General features: G+C 41.9%; 1 protein-coding gene across 1 annotated transcript in view; it reads left to right on the forward strand.

Annotated features, from left to right (window-relative positions):
- Positions 1–17,855, forward strand: part of BEND4 (BEN domain containing 4) — a 200,539-nt gene extending 182,684 nt beyond the window's left edge. The window contains exon 5 of the mRNA XM_073608509.1: positions 16,904–17,855. Coding sequence (XP_073464610.1) covers positions 16,904–17,121 — 218 coding nt within the window. The 3' untranslated portion in view covers positions 17,122–17,855. The remainder of the gene's footprint in view (positions 1–16,903) is intronic.
- The last annotated feature ends 217 nt before the right edge of the window (positions 17,856–18,072 follow it).

Raw genomic sequence — 18,072 nt, forward strand, 5'->3', positions numbered from 1 at the left:
CCGATGGATGCTAATAGACTTTCATGTAGTGTAGGACACTCGTTGCGACGTGTTTTTTATTAATCACTTCTGTGAGTCTATATTGCTCCTTTATCTTTTCAATAAATCATATTGTGGTAATACACTAGGTTGGTGCTCCTTTCTCTTTCTGTTTCGCTAGCTCCGTAAAGCGTACAGGCCTACAGCACTGCTTCCAGCTGGCCAGGTCTGTACGCCATACGGACCTGCATTCCTGCTTCTGCTATAAGTGACCAGGAACTCAGAGCTATTCACCTAAAATATGACTTCCCCTTGCCGATGTCGCTAATACCCGCTTCTCTGTGTCTCCCAGCCTTTTCACCTCCCACTACTGTTCTTTGCACCCCCCCACTCTTTTGCCTCTTTCCCATCCGATGTTACCCCCCCCCCCCCAGCATCGATACCCCCTGAAACCCCGATCAGCTGTGGCTACCCTGCAGCTGCCAGCTTCTTCCTCTACCACCGGCTTCAGGGCAGCCACAAGGTTATTAAAATATTTTTTATACATCCCCTCCGTTGATCCAACATCCCCACCCCCCTCCTTACCGATGCTCCAGCATTCGCCCCTGCTGTGTTGGTGCCTGGCATTCCCACCTCCAGCCAGCTGCTGCTGCTTCGAAACACAAGCTGTCAGGATGGAGAGCGGTAGAGGTGTTTAATATCCCCCCCTTCCTTTCCTTGAATGGGCACAGTGCTCAATCACTACTGATTGCTGTGTCCATTCGTCACTGAAACATAGCAAGTAGTGTTTACTACGCTTCAGTTTTGTGAGTGAATAGGAATACAGACATTCATTCATGTACAGTGCAGCTGAGGCACTGTACACAAATTTAGTACATTTGATGACATGACTTAAAAATTGTGTTTGCTTTTAACATTTGATTTTGGAGTGATTGAACTTACCGAAAACCACGGCCACTGCTGGAACTTTATTTGTTCAAGAAAGATTTTCCATCCTACGCCTTCGAAATTGTCTTGTCACTGTGGTTGAAACTGAATGTCAGTTTGACCCCACTAACAAATAATAAATGGAACAAATGTTTTTAAAACAAACATTTTTGAATAAAATTCTACTAGTTTTTTTTATTTTTTTATTTTATTTTTCTATATTTCATACATTAATTGGTTATATTATCAATTGAATGCAAATTACTCATCATGCTTCCACTATAAGTGAATAATTTGGTAATAGTTACCTATGTACATATATGTTAATGTAATTAAAACAGCATGATATTAGGTACAAACACATAAAATCAATGCAGTAAAAGAAAACATTGGTAATGGGTTAGATGCAAGCTTTGTAAATCTACCCATTTCTGTTTCTGTTTAGGGCTTGCAAATTGCAAAGTTTCAATAATAATATTAAAAAAACAAAAACTATTATACTAGTGTGTGGCCAGCCTAAGCATTAAAGTTGCATTAAAGGCTCATTGTTTTAAAAAAATAAAAATAACAAACATGTTATACTTACCTGCTCTGTGCAGTGATTTTCAACAGAGCAGCCCCGCTCTGCCTCTTTTTGGGTCCCCTGCCTATGCTCCTGGCTCCTCCTCTTAAGCCAGTTCCCCCAATAGCAAGCTACTTGCTCTGGGGGCACTGGTGCGTGCTCCATAGGACACATAGAGTGGTGGCTTGCCCCCTGCTCTCTCCTTATTGGCTCACTGTCTCAGCCAATGAGGAATGAGAGATCCGGGAAAAGCTCAGCTCTCTTACACATCCCTGGATCTGGAGCGAGTTCAGTTAAGTATTAGGGCGGCTGCCCACAGAAGGTTTTTTACCTTCATGCAGTACATTTACTGCAGCGGGGCGGCCTCTCTGCGTGATATCATGTAGCTGTATGTGATTTCGCTCTTCCTTTTCTGAGGCACGCACACGCGCTGCCGGTGACCAGGTCTTGCTGTGTTTGGACACAGAGGGAGCCAATCAGCGGGTCCGGCGCTCGTACCTGCCGATCGGTCCCATGGCAGACAGAATGGCAGTCTGCCTATGTAAACAAGGCAGATCGCCGTTCTGTGACAGGAGAAGACAGAGATCTTGTGTTTCTGCTAAGCAGAAACATGGATCTCTTTCTTCTTACAGTACCCCCCCCCCCCCCCAGTTAGAAAGCACTCCCTAGGGACACATTTAAACCTTTGATTGCCCCTGATGTTAACCCCTTCCCTGCCAGTGTCATTAGTACAGTTACAGTGCATATTATTTGGCACTGATTACTGTATTAGTGTCACTGGCCCGCAAAAAAGTGTCAAAAGTGTCACTTGGTGTCCGATTTATCCGCCGCAATGTCGTAGTCCTGCTATAAGTCGCTGATTATCACGATTACTTGTAAAAAAAATAAATAAAAATTCCATCAAAATATCCAATATTTTGTCGATGCTTTAACTTATGCGCAAACCAATCAATATATGCTTACTGGGATTTTTTATTTTACCAAAAATATGTAGCAGAATACATATTGGCCTAAATTGAAGAAGTTAGATTTTTAAAAAAAAATTTTTTATTGATGTGTTTTATAGCAGAAAATAAAAAATATTGTTTTTTTTGTGGGTCTTTTTTTGTTTATAGCGCAAAAAATAAAAACCGCAGAGGTGATCAAATACCATTAGGGATGCACCGATACCAAATTTTTTAGCAACAAGTATAAGTACCGATGTTCTTTTTTTTAAAGTACTCACCGATAACAATTACCGATACCTATTTTCGGCATTTAGGAAGATCAAGATGAGGTGGAGGAGGAACAGGGAGGGGGGTCTCCATCATCTATCAGTGTGTTGTGTAATATTCCCACCTGGATGAGACCAAGTAAGTGATGAAGAAACACGGCACTCCCAACACTCAGCACTGCCAGCCCCACATCTAGGAGGTCCATGCTGTCATCCTACGTCCTCCTCTTCCTCCAGTCCCATCTTGTCCATCCCATGTCCCCCTCCTCCTGCAGTCCATACAACATGTTTGAATGCCTAACAGACAGATGGGTTGTATAGCACACAGGGTTAAACAATGGGATCCTGATTAGCCAATCAGGGGGCTTCTTTCCCTTGCAGACAGCACAAGGGTTAACATTGGGATCCTAATTAAGCCAATGAGCGGTGTCTCCTCTCCTTTCCAAAGGCAGCACAAAGTTAACACAGGAATCCTAAGTATTACCTCAGACAGCTCTCCGGGAAGGACAAGGGTTAAACCCTGAGGTTTTCATTAGCTAGTCAGTAGTGGGCTCATCTCCCAGCAGGCAACACAGGGGGTAACGACAGCTCCTGTGTACAGACTCCAGGCATAGATGGTAAGGTGCACTTCACTGCCAGGTCAAATGGATGGATGGCTCAGCCTTTGGATCTCCTGAGGGGTCTTGACTAGGGACGGAGTCAGTGGCAGCCGGAGAGACTCGGAGGGGACACGCTCATGGGCCAGAGGAGACCTGCACAGAGTCAGAAGGGACGTCAGATGCTGGTGGAAGGGATCCGCAAAAGATACACACATTGAGGGCACTGGAAAGCTGGAGAACACACAGCCATAAAAAAGCCGTTAGACACAGGATAACTAAAATCCCAACTGGAAGGATGCCGACCCGGGCCAGAACTACATGTTTCGGGGTTTAACCCTTTCTTCAGGTCACATGGTTATGCAGTCCTGGACCGAGTAGGCATCCTTCCAGTTTGGATTTTGGTTATCTCCAGATTTCTGGTGCCAGTCAGTGGTTCAAAAGAATAAATTACACAATGTTAATGGAAGACCTTACTACCTTACTAGCTCCCTCAAAGACACTTCCAAAAAGTTCTGAAAATCTTGGTTCTATTGGTCAGAATACAAAACCACAGATGAATACAAGGTCATTATGCAACAGCCAAGATCAGTTGATTGATCCTACCGGCTTATAACCATTTTCTGCTCACCTTTCTGTCTAATCCCTCTTCTCCCAGACCACCCCCCACCCCCATCTAATTTTTTCTCTTTTGTTCCTTACACTGCTACATGTAGAGGGGGCCTAAGGCAAAATCAACACAACCTTACTAAGACATCCCCTTCTGCATTTACTTCCCTCTTCCTACACCCTGCCCGTTATGACTCCAGAAATCCTGCTTACTACAGGAAAAACTGTGTTTGTGGTTACTGATAATTTTATGGCATACAATTCATTTTCTGAGATTCAATCTTTTGTTACTTTTTGTATATGCCAACCTATACGAGTCGTCCTAAACTGTACTGTATCCTATTCAGTGGCATTATTTAAAGAATGTATTAAAGAATTAGTGAAGGGCAGGAAACACCAACACCTAACAAATGTTGGCTCCCCTCAATTGTTTGTTTTAACATCCATATTCTTCCAGACTTGGCTAGCGTGAATGCAATGCCCATGTGATGAAGTACTTGGTCAGAAAAGTCTTTAGCAAGCTTTGTAGAGTGTTGAAAATGTGTGAGCTCTTGCATTCCTTGGAACTATTGGGCTGTGTATGGGAACTTTGAAGGTGAATCATTGAAATGAAATGTAAACTCATCTCATATAAGCTTTAACATATTAATGTAATTTTCAATATTTTTAAAACCACTTCAGCCCCTGAAGGTTTTACCTACTTCCTGACCAGGCCATTTTTTGCAATACGGTGCTGCGTTGCTTTAACTGACAATTGCACGGTCCTGCCACGCTGTACCCAAATAAAATTGATCTCCTTTTTTTCCCACAAATAGAGATTTCTTTTGGGGGTATTTGATCACCTCTGTTGTTTTTATTTTCTGCGCTATAAACAAAAAAAGAGCAGCAATTTTGAATAAAAAAAACAATGTTCCTTACTTTCTGCTATAAAACATTCCCAAAAAAAAAATTCTTCATCAGTTTAGGCCAATATGTATACTGCTACATATTTTTGGTAAAAAAATTCCAATAAGCGAGTATTGATTGGTTTGCGCAAAAGCTATCGCATCTACAAACTATGGGCTCGATTTTTGGCATTTTTTTTCTTTTTTTTTTTTTTTTACTAGTAATGCGGCGATCAGCGATTTTTAGTGGGACTGCAACATTGCGGCGGACAAATCTGACACTAAGTGACACTTTTTGGCGACCAGTGAAACCAATACAGTGATCAGTGCTAAAAAATGCACTTAACCCTGTATAAATGACACTGGCAGAGAAGGGTTAACACTAGGGGGCGATCAAGGGGTTAAGTGTGTCTTAGGGAGGTGCTTTCTAACTGTGGGGGGGAGTGTTACGCTGGAGGAAAACAGAGATCGTGTTTCAGCTTCAGCTTAGCTGAATTAGAAGATCTCTCTTTTCCTCACTGACAGATCAGCAGTGTGCCTTGTTTACACAGGTCACACCACTGCTCCGTCTCTCCTGTGAACGATCGGCGGGTCGCAGCTGCCATTGCGGCCGCCAGACCTGCTGATTGGCTCCTGCTGTGTCCAATCACAGCGGGAGTGGCGCTCTGGCGGCACGAGTGCGCCCTTTACCCCTCCTGCACAAAATCACGTACAGGTACATGATTTTGCACAGTGGGCCACAGTATATGTATGGTGGGTGGTCCAGAAGCAGTTAAATATTGTGTGATGACCCTGCCATTAAAGACCTTATTCATGCACTTCTTATTTTAGTGTAACTTTGCTCTGTGCTTGTCTTCCATTTCTGCTCTTGCTTTATCACCCTGTTACGTGGACCTCCAATGAACACTGCAAGTAGTTGTTCCAGCAAGTTATTTATTTTTTAAAAATCTGTAAGGGTTTACATTTACTTAAACTTCTATGTGTAAAATACTTGTGCACTGCTGTGTACTTCAAAATGACAAAAAGTGCTGAAAATAAAAATAATAAACATAAATGTGATATACTGACACGTCACCGTTTTTCAGATGAACAGCTGCAATCATTTACTAGTGAACTCAACACTAAAAAAAACAAGCAGTAATGTGAAAAAATGGTGTGCTTATTCTAACATATAAGATATATTGTAATAAAAATATGAAAAAATTATATATATATATATATATATATATATATATATATATATATATATGTCATTCACTCCCAAGTGCTTTAAAAAAATGACACTTATACATTGCTCATAAGTCCACTGTGAAAAGGTGCTCCAATCGAAAACACAATCCTTGCTCCCTGGTGCTTGAAAAATGTAATTAATAACTTTGAATTCCAGCCTTAAATAATCACCTCCTGGGGCAATACACTCTCACCTCCATGCTATGACTAAAAGGCCACAATCACAGTTTGGTTAATCACTAGGGTTGATCCAATATATGCCCCTTTGGTCCTCCTCTGTCTCTGGTGGATTGGGTTACCACCGCAATAATGCTCAAATAACCAGAGTATCTAATTGTGCAGTATGTTTAAAATCTTAATTTATTAAAAAGCTTCATCATTCAACTCACATTATTGACATCTTGTACGTTTGCATAAAATTGAACCCAAATCTGCGGTAAAATACGCTCCAGCTCACCGTTTTCTGGGTCACGAGGACACCGGAAATGACGTCACAGGCTCCCATGTTTATGATTGGAGCACCTTATCACGGTGTACTTATGAACAATATATAAGTATCATTTTTGTCAAGCACTTGGGAGTGAAGGACTATAATATATAATAATTGTATATAATTTTATTGTTTTTATTATCATTACAGTTATATTGTTATGATCGTTATATATTTTACATTTTTTCACAATACTATTTACCTTAAAATTGCCACTACACAGAAAAAAGTGGGAGTTACACAGCTGTATGACAATCTAATGTAAATCTAACAGCAACTATTCAAAGAAAACTAACACAAGTTATATATACACTACACTTTGTGGAAGGGGCTTGTCCTCCAAGGAAACAAAGGTTAGCAGGAAGGAGACCAGGTTTTGGGACAATGCAGTTATAGCATTTATTAGAATGTTGCCTGATTTTATAAATGACAACAAATGAGCTGAAACTTAAAGCAGTTTTAAACCCAAAAGTAAACATTTATTATATTGCAGCTTACCAATTCTTAGATGTGGTGGCTGCATTTGTTTTCTTTTTTAGGCTTTCCGTCTTCTGGTGATATAGCCAGTACGTCTGTTGTTTTTCAAAAGAACAAGCTATCTTGCAGATGTATAACTTACAGGGATGGGACAAGCCATTTACCACTGACAGGGGTGTTTATAATGATCATCTTTTATTTATGTAAAAAGTTTATCCTAAAAGGAAAAAAAAACTGCTGTAACTAATTATATAGTGTGAGCTGGAGTTTGGCTTCAACTTGTTAGTGTATCTAATGCCCTGTACACACGACCGGTTTTCCAGTCGGAATAAACTCTGAAGGTTTTTCCGACGGAATTCCGCTCAAGCTGTCTTGCATACACACGGTCACACCAAATTACAACCGCCCAGAATGCGGTGACGTACAACACGTACGACGGGACTAGAAAACGGAAGTTCAATAGCCAGGAGGCAATAGCTGCCGTCTCGTACTTGCTTCAGAGCATGCGTCGTTTTTGGTACGTTGGAACAGCATACAGACGAGCGTTTTTCCGATAGGAATTGGTTCCGTCGGAAAAATTTAGAACATGTTCTCTTTCTAGGTCCGTCAGAATTTTTTGACGTAAAAAGTCAGACGGGGCATACACACGATCGGAATATACAATGAAAATCTCCCGTCGGACTTTATCTGTCGGACATTCAGCTCGTGTGTACACGGCATAAATCTTCTATTACATCTAATGCTGGCCATAGATGGAGCAAATTTCTTTCCTGGGTTGCAGGAAAGAAATTTGCATGAGTCCCCCAGTGTTGACAGGGGAATCCCTCCCGCCTAGCCATTGTGTTCTCCCGGTGTGCGTCTGTCCACGTCAGGAGAACACAGTGATTATTGCTAGAGGCTATAACAGTAATAGATCAACTTGGGTACTGTCGATCTCACCATAGAGGAGAGCGGGACCTGTCATCCACCTGTCATCCACCTGCTCAGCGGGGATCAGCGGAGCGATCCCCCGCTGAACAAACAGAATCCATTCCACAGAGGCGCTCGTACAAAAGGGGCATAATACAGGAGTACTGGCCAGATCACCAGATGAAAACAGAGGGGAAAAAGACTAAAAAAAGAAAACAAATGCAGCCACCATATCTAATGATTGGAAAGTTGCAATACAGTAAGGGAAAAAATAATTTGATCCCCTGCTGATGTTGTACATTTGCCCACTGACAAAGAAATGATCAGTCGATAATTTTATTGGTAGCGTTATTTTAACAATAAGAGACAGAATAACAAAATATCCAGAAAAACTCATTAAAAAAAAGATATAAATTGATTTGCATTTTAATGAGTGAAATAAGTATTTGACCCCTTCGCAAAGCATGACTTAGTACTTGGTGGCAAAACCCTTGTTGGAAATCACAGAGGTCAGACATTTCTTGTAGTTGGCCACCAGGTTTGCACACATCTCAGGATGGATTTTGTCCCACTCCTCTTTGCAGATCCTCTCCAAGTCATTAAGGTTTCGAGGCGGACGTTTGGTAACTCGAACCTTTAGCTCCCTCCACATATTTTCTAAGGTCTGGAGACTGACTAAGCCACTCCAGGACCTTAATGTGCTTCTTCTTGAGCCACTCCTTTGTTGCCTTGGCTGTGTGTTTTTGGTCATTGTCATGCTGGAACACCCTTCCACGACCCATTTTCAATGCCCTGGCTAAGGGAAGGAGGTTCTAACCCAAGATTTGACAGTACATGACCCCATCCATCGCCCCTTTGATGTGATTAAAATCATCCTGTCCCCTTAGCAGAAAACCTCCCCCAAAACTTAATGTTACAAATTGTTTTCTTGGTGACTATGGTCCCAACTGCCTTGAGATCATTGACAAGATTATCCCGTGTAGTTCTGGGCTGATTCCTCACCGTTCTCATGATCATTGAAACTCCACGAGGTGAGATCTTGCATGGGGCCCCAGACCTAGGGAGATTGACAGTTATTTTGTGTTTCTTCCTTTAGTGAATAATCGCACCAACTGTTGTCACCCTCTCACCAAGCTGCTTGGCCATGGACGTGTAGCCCATTCCAGCCTTGTGTAGGTCTACAATCTTGTCCCTGATATCCTTGGACAGCTCTTGGGTCTTGGCCATGGTGGAGAGATTGGAATCTGATTGTGCCTGTGGATACGTGTCTTTTATATAGGTAACAAGCTGAGATTAGGGGCACTCCCTTTAAGAGCAGCATGGTGAGAGGGTGACAACAGTAGGTGCGATTATTCACAAAAGGAAGAAACACAAAATAATTGTCAGTCTCCCTCGGTCTGGGGCCCCATGCAAGATCTCACCTCGTGGAGTTTCATTGATCATGAGAACGGTGAGGAATCAGCCCTGAATCTTGTCTGATCCTTTCTGATCATTTCTGATCATTTCTTTGTCAGTGGGCAAATGTCCAAAATGAGCAGGGGATCAAATACTTTTTTCAATCACTGTATATTACATTTTTGGTTGTGAGTTTAATACAGTATGTACATAACTGTGAAAGAGCAGCTTTCTGAACTGCAAGTCTAATTTTAAGATCCAGCACTTTTATACATCAGCCCCGTGCATAGATATTTGAGATTAAAATTATACTTGAGGTTATTAAATTACATTTTGTTTTGAGCCCACATGTGTGTGCACGTGTGATATTAGCCCGAGAACAAATAATATTAGCAGAAGAATCAAACAGTTATTCACATTAAACAAACAATATGGGAAACCACAAGCAGTGGAACCACACAGTGATCAGTATAGCTGATACTGCACCTGCTGATTTAATGATGACAGCTTGTACATTCATTCTCATCGTATATGTACATATGAGGACACACTACATACAAAAGTGTAAATAAGGTAATACAGGAAGCTATGACAATTATTGCCACGCTAACTGTGAATAATCTCAGAAATATTCATATCTGTGCTGGAGACCTGTATTGGCCCGATAACAGTGTTTTGTTCAGTGTAATTGATTTTGAAACCTTCATTCTGTAACTTTGTAATGGCCATGAAGATGGACTATGGGAATAACCAGTTTGCATTTACAGCTGAAGATAAAAAAACACCATTTATACTAATTATGTAAACATTATAAATCATAAAATATATTTTTGCATGGAAATATTGTAAGTATCTGAATCTGTATACTGTATTAGCCTTCTGTAAGCCTTTGCACAGCAGTACTTAAACTGGGAATGGGAGGGATAGTATCCTGAGCCAATGAGGCTGTGCTACCTTTGTATATGTGAGCATGATTAAAGCCGAAGAGAGCATAGGAGTGACCTAACCTAGATTAGACTTCATCATGCTGAATTGCAGGGGTGGATCTACTGCCTGTACATGTGCACGGTAACCTCTGAGGTCCTGGGTATAATACAGAAAAGGGCAGCCTTTGACTGGGCCCAAGAACCTTAGGTCAAATGCTGCTCAGAGTACTTTTAGTAAATAAAATAATCCTGACCAGCTTCTGAGCTCACTTCATGGTATAGAGTGCTGGCTGCCAACAACATTCTTTAGCAGACACTTCTTTCACCGACACATACACAGTAAAACCTTGGATTGCGAGCATAATTCGTTCCAGAAACATGTTTGTAATCCAAAACACTTGTATATCAAAACAAATTTCCCCATAACAAATAATGGAAACTGAGATGATTCGTTCCGCAACCATTTATTCATAGGTCCTTCAGTTTATAGTCCACTATAAAAAGATTATAGCAATGTGACCAGGCTGTGCAACCATAAAATGTCCATCCACAAATGGAAGCCTCCACAAGGGGATTAGAAGCTAAATCCAGCAGGAGCTACAGAGTATTAATAAGAAGAGAGGCGCCTCTAATGCCGCGTACACACGGTCGGACTTTTCGTCTACAAAAGTCCAACGGACGCCGACGGACTAAAGCTGGCTGGTAATCCGATCGTGTGTGGGCTTCTCCGGACTTTCAGCAGACTTTTTCAGCCTCAAATCCGACGGACTTTAGATTTGAAACATGCTTCAAATCTTTACGTCGTAACTACGACGGACCCCGAAATCCGCTCGTCTGTGTGCTAGTCCGACGGACAAAAACCCATGCTAGGGCAGCTATTGGCTACTGGCTATGAACTTCCTTATTTTAGTCCGGTGTACGTCATCACGTACGAATCCGTCGGACTTTTGTGTGGTCGTGTGTAGGCAAGTCCGTTCGTTAGAAAGTCTGCTGCAAGTCCGCCGAAAGTCCGCAGGAAGTCTGTCGGACAGGCTGTCGGACTTTTGTAGACGAAAAGTCCGACCGTGTGTACGCGGCATAAGCGTAGCAATATGTTGCTAAATGTTGGACCTTCATTAAATGTATCCGTATTGCTACACTTAGAGGCTCCTCTCTTCTCTTTTATACTCAGTTGTGACATGACGCTACTTGTATATCAAGTCAAAATTTATTTTAAAATTTTGCTTGTCTTGCAAAACGCTCTCAAACCAAGTTACTCTCAAACCAAGGTTTTACTGTATAAGTCAGACCTTCTCTAACTTATAACAAGATATAGATTTTTTTCCCAGGTATAACAATAGATGGGGACCCAGTCCCATTGACTACCAGTGTTAGGTGGCCCTTTTCCTAGAGACCACCATTGTAAGCTTGCCCGTTTTCCACTGACTACCATTGTAAAGTGGCCCCTTTCCCATTGACTGCCAATGTAAAGTGGTCCTTTTCCAATTCATTACCAATGTAAAGTGGTCCTTTTCCCATTCACTACCAATGTAAAGTGGTCCTTTTTTTTCACTGACTACCAATGTAAAGTGGCCCCTTTCCCATTGACTACCATTGTAAAGTGGCCCTTTTGTCATTGCCTACCAGGATAAAGTGACCATTATTATTGGTATTAATACAAGGTCAGTCATACCTTGCAATATACATTAGTAGCATCATTCTAAATAGTGTGCTTTTGTAGGGGGATAGTGCAAGAATATGGTCAGAAGTTGGTCAGCTGCACCTGTCAATGAATCCTGAATGAGCTCAGTGATGTCAGACTGATGGTACCAACACAAGCCCAAATCCCACTGACACAGACCCTAAGGCCTTGTTTACACTTATGGCCAGAAGATGGTAAAAATAGGCAGGTGATCTGTGGTTTTTACCGATCTCCCACCCTAACCTAACACAACGACCAGATGGGGTGGTACACTTGCCATGGCCGTGATGGTTTGCTTTATGAGCATGGCACAAATTATATCCCATGTTGTAAGTTCTAACGAGCAGGGCCCTCTGATTCCTCCTGTATTGAATTGTATTGTACTTGTACTGTCCTCCCTAATGTTGTAAAGCTCTGCGTAAACTGTCGGCGCTATATAAATCCTGTATAATAATAATAATAATGTTGTGTTCAAGTGAATGGAGCCTCCTTGCAACCGTGGCGCAGTCCTGCAGTCTTTTGAGGGTTAAAACAGGCAGCGAGGGGGCAACATATTGCCTCCCAGCCACCGGTCGACTGCCTTCTGAAAAGCATTCCACCGCAGATCATTTTTCAGAGGGGCCGTGCGCACCAACCCAATTGTACTGTACATGAGCCATTACAGAACTCAATGACTGTTTCATCTGTTAGATCTGCAGAGGCTTGGGAGGACTTTCAGAATCGCAATATTAGCTTGATACAATATGTATCTTTCTATCACACGGATTAAATTGTTGTCGCATGCAACTAGCAAGGTGCCCTTGCAATGTATTTATTCTGTGTGGGATTTACATATTTATCCAGGTCTTTATTGTATTCTTTCTTGCATTATATTCCTTTTACTTCAACAGGTTGTTTTACTCATAATAAGGTTCTGTGGTGCTTTCATTTGAATGAATCATTTTAATATCCATTTGTTAGAAAGACAAGGCACCTACATCATTAATTAAAATCTACAGACCTCAGTCAATGAACATTTAGACAAATCATTCCATAAAAACAGATTAACAGATGCCCTTTTTTTGATCATTATTTAAAGCCCAGCCAGATGTTACGGCTATAGAAATTAAAACAATGGAGATTATAAACTATAAACTCATAAAGTGGGATGTGAGGCTAGGCTCATAGTTCAGTGGAATGACGGTATTAGAGGGAGGCAGGTCCTCCTCTTTCATTATTAAGGTGGAGGTCTAATAGGGTGAAACACTAAAATGTAGGCTAGAATACATGGCCCAAATTTTCAGGCAATAGAGATAAGGATGATCGCTGTTCATACATTATAATCCAAATATACTTCATCCTGAAATATTAATAGTAGGATATAATTATATTCCTTTCCATCGTTCTCTTTGCTTCTAGGCTAGACTGTCTGGGCAAACTTACTCTGTTTAAAATATTTTACCTAAAATAAAAAACAGTTACAATGGAGCGAAATCACCTCCTAGTAAATCAAAGTGAAACTCCTGCTACATTCACAGTTAAAATATATTTTGTATATTGCATGTTTACTATATTGCCTGCCAAGTACTTTGTAATTCTGTGCAGCAAATCTTGTGAGCTTCAACTCTTCTGGGTAGACTGCAGTGGCAGTTGGTGTTTTTTTTTGGGGGGGGGGGGCAGCAAACAAACACCCATCCCTCCCCCCCTCCCTGAGCAGCCGGCAGTACCTTCCCCTCTGCTGTTTGCCAGTCGGTCTAGCACTTACCCCATCTAGGCAGGTGGCGGGCAGCGTGCAGCAGCTTCGTGTCCTCTCCTCCATTGGCGCGCTTCCAGAATGCGGCTTCTCCCCTCCTCCTAGGCATCCAATCACCTGTCCTTTCAGCCAATTGGGTGACGGGTGTCAAAACCCACTTCCTGATTGGCTGGGAGGAGGATCAGTGTTACAATAGTGAATATTCATTCGCTGTTGTAACACACTTAGGTGGGCTGTGAGCGCATTCTCTGCTCCCCGAGCCCACCCTATTTTGATGCCTATTAGAGCTTCTGACTCTAATCAGTGCTTCAAAAAAACACCCACCCTGCATTGGAATCAATGCATCCCGCATCCTGAAAGGTAGCCAGATGCATGGATGGGGGGGCGGCCCTTGTGCACCCTTAATTGATGGGCCACAAGGTTTAGGAGTCTGTCTATGGGAATGTTTGACCATTCTTTCAGAAGCTATTTGTGAGGTTAGGCACTGATGTTGGACGAGAAGGCCTGGCTCGCAGCCTCTGCTTTAATTCATCCCAAAGGTGTTCTATCGGGTTGATGGCAGGCCAGTCAAGTTCTTCCACCCCAAACTCACGCATCCATGTCTTTATGAACCTTGCTTTTTGCACTGGTCATGTTGTAACAGGAAGGGGCCAGCCTCAAATTGTTCCTACAAAGTGGGGAGCATGAAATTGTCCGAAATGTCCTGCTATGCTGATACCTTAAGAGTTCCTTTCACTGGAACTAGGGGGCTAAGCCCAACCCCATAAAAACAACCCCACACCATAATCTCCCCACCACCAAATGATTTAGACCAGTGCACAAAGCAAGGTCCATAAAGACATAGATGAGTGAGTTTGGGGTGGAGGACCTTGACTGGCCTGAACAGAGTCCTGACCTCAACCTGATAGAACAAATTTGGGATGAATTAGAATGGAGACTGCGAGCCAGGCCTTCTCGTCTAACATCAGTGCCTGACCTCACAAATGCGCTTCTGGAAGAATGGTCAAAAATTCAATAGACACACTCCTAAACCTTGTGGACAGCCTTCCCAGATATGCTGAAGCTGTTATAGCTGCAAAGGGTGGGCCAACTCAATATTGAACCCTACGGACTAAGACTGGGATGCCATTAAAGTTTATGTGCGTGTACAGACAGCCGTCCCAATACTTTTGGTAATATAGTGTATATTACACGCTGTAAGGAGAGACAGGTAACATATATTTTAATTAGCACTGTCACCTCTGTCCAGTGAGCATGAGCTGATCCAGAAAGCAAAAATGCCTACTTATTGATATTTCATACTAGCAGTGGTGTGTTTATTACAAGAATGGCTGGAAAAAATGACTAATCCTTTGGTTTGTAAAACAGAAAATTGTGTATTTAGCGGTTTGGTTGGATTTCCCCTTTGACTCCAAACTCACAAGTGAAGTTGTCCAATGACCAGAATATTCTTATGCCCTGTACACACGACCGGTTTTCCCATCGGAATAAACTCTGAAGGTTTTTCCGACGGAGTACCGACGGAATTCCGCTCAAGCAGTCTTGCCTACACACGGTCACACCAAATTCCAACCGTCCAGAACGCGGTGACGTACAATACGTACGACGGGACTAGAAAACGGAAGTTCAATAGCCAGTAGCCAATAGCTTCCGTCTCGTACTTGCTTCAGAACATGCGTCGTTTTCGGTCCGTAGGAACAGCATATGGACGAGCGGTTTTCCCTGATAGGAATTGGTTCCGTCTGAAAAATTTAGAACATGTTCTCTTTCTAGGTCCGTCAGAATTTTCGACGTAAAAAGTCAGATGGGACATACACACGATCAGAATATACGATAAAAATCTCCTGTCTGACTTTTCTTGTCGGACATTCCGCTCATGTGTACACGGCATTAGAACATAAGGAAACCCGGAATATTTGGTCACTGTGGAAACAGTAGCTTTTTCTATACAGTATAATGCCCTGTACACACGGTCGGATTTTCCGACGGAAAATGTGTGATAGGACCTTGTTGTCGGAAATTCTGACCGTGTGTAGGCTCCATCACACATTTTCCATCGGAATTTCTGACACACAAAGTTTGAGAGCAGGCTATAAAATTTACCGACAACAAAATCCGTTGTCAGAAATTCCGATCGTGTGTAAACAAATCCGACGCACAAAGTGCCACGCATGCTCAGAATAAATAAAGAGATGAAAGCTTTTGGCTACTGCCCCGTTTATAGTCCCGACGTACGTGTCTTACGTCACCACGTTCAGAATGATCGGATTTTCCGACAACTTTGTGTGACCGTGTGTATGCAAGACAAGTTTGAGCCAACATCCATCGGAAAAAATCCTAGGATTTTGTTGTCGGAATGTCCGATCAATGTCCGTGTGTACGGGGCATATCAGTGCGAAGTATACCCAGATTGATTAGACAGTGGATCCAGATTAATAAAAGTAGTTTGGGTGCCACATCCCTGATTATGAAGAATAATGTGTAGAACGAGGATGGGATTTTTTAGACATCCAAAAAAACAAGTATATAAAATTAACAAAATTTGATTCAACATGGTACTTTTAAAAACGCATATAGATATAAAATGATCAACATGGTCCGATACAATATACCAACATCACCCCAAATTGTTACAAATAGCAATTAACCCCAACGCACTTCGATTCAGTTGCTAATTTAATAATTGATACCCAGATTGGTACAATATAGCATTAACATCCTCAAACATTTGCATGCCCTTTAATCTTCTTCTTGTTCACTCTTGGAGGACGTGCAAGCTTTTGTGCCAATCAATCCATCCATGAACACTTATATTGATTTAGGTTCTTGGAGTGATGTGGGAGAAGTCTGCTGTAGACCCCAAACACTGCTCTAAGGTGGCTGTCTAACTTGTTCACCAACTATCACCCAGATGGGTGTCCAGTGGTGTCTGTGGGTCCCTGTAGATATTAGATTCTTGCCTAACTCAGTTGGGGATGGCCAGAGTGAATAGATGTCTAAAAGTCTATGGCTTAAATTTTAGCAATGGCGTTACCGATCTTTGTTGATAGAGGCATGCCCATAGGCAGATACCCACACAATCAAATTACAAGATCATTTGGTGACTATAGGAAAGCCATTTTGATCTGTTTCCCCTTCCCCCTTGACCTAGGAAGAGAAGAAGCTGCTGATATACCGTGGCTACCGTACTGTTTGAAAAATGACTGTTGTTTGGTTACGTGTTGTTTTTTGCTGTATTAAAAAAGATGAAATAGATGTTCTAGCTCTTCATTACTGTTTCTCTTCTTCTACAGAGTTTATTAGGATGCATTGCACATCAAATCCTGACTGGTGGATGCCATCCGAGGAACAGATCAACAAGGTGTTCAGTGACGCTGTAGGACATGCACGCCAAGGACGTGCAGTGGGAACGTTCTTCCATAATGGAAACTCCTATTATGATGGAATTGACCACCAAGTATGTCAAGAGGAGCTTTTTAACAGAGGTTCCCACGACGGTTCTGGTGATTGATGTAAAGGAAAGACTGTGAAAGAATATAAAGTTAAAAAAAATAATCTCGAAAGAAAACGTTAGCCACAAAGTGAAAACTTAGTGTAATAGTTGGGTTAATGTGTCTTCTGTGTTATGTTGCTGTGCATGGCGCCTGGAACGCCAAAGGGCCCTACCAGCAGTAAAAGTCTGCCACTAAACCAGTCCAAAGTATAATACAAGTTTGTAAAGTGTATGCGTATGTGTGTAAGAGTTCTGTCATCCTGGTAATGCTTCAGGGACTTCCTGTGGACCCTGTGATGTGACTGTTACTCTCTCTGTCTGGATAGAACACAACACAGCCAAAACAAGGACACGAGTCTCACTGGACAAAGATGTATTGGTGTGTTGTGTAGAATTAGCTTTAATAGAATTTTGCATTTTCACAAATGAGTTCAATTATGCAAAACAGCAAATTGTTATATCCCGTGTTCAAAAAACTTTGTCATCACAATCCCAATACTGCCGATTTCTGTTGCCTTTTATGTGAATTATTTCTAACCATGAATGGCTGTTTATTTATTTGTTCATCCCTGTCTTCTGGGTATCGTACTAAAGCATAACTGTACCTTCTCAATTTGATATTGTAAGGCAGGGCAGTAAAATAATCAACTTTGTATATATAATTCATGATCTGTCTTGCTTCATTATGTCTGTACAAGCTTTTAAAAAAGTGCACCATGTGCAATAAGAAATATAAAAAATGTTTAATCTCATGGGAGTCTGTCCACTATCTGTTTCACATTCACAAAATGATTTCCATGCAAACCACTAGGTTGGACAAATAGAATCGTGTCTATTGGTGCAGTAGGTATATCTTACATGAAAGCCAGCCATTGGCTGTGATAAGGGGAATAACAGAGCTTTCTGGCCCATCTATCCAGGGCTGGACTGGGCCAGGGGGTAGGGGGGGGCAATTGCCCCGTGGGCCCT

Source organism: Aquarana catesbeiana, linkage group LG01, assembly GCF_042186555.1.
Source record: "Aquarana catesbeiana isolate 2022-GZ linkage group LG01, ASM4218655v1, whole genome shotgun sequence".
NCBI classification, from domain to species: Eukaryota; Metazoa; Chordata; class Amphibia; order Anura; family Ranidae; genus Aquarana; species Aquarana catesbeiana.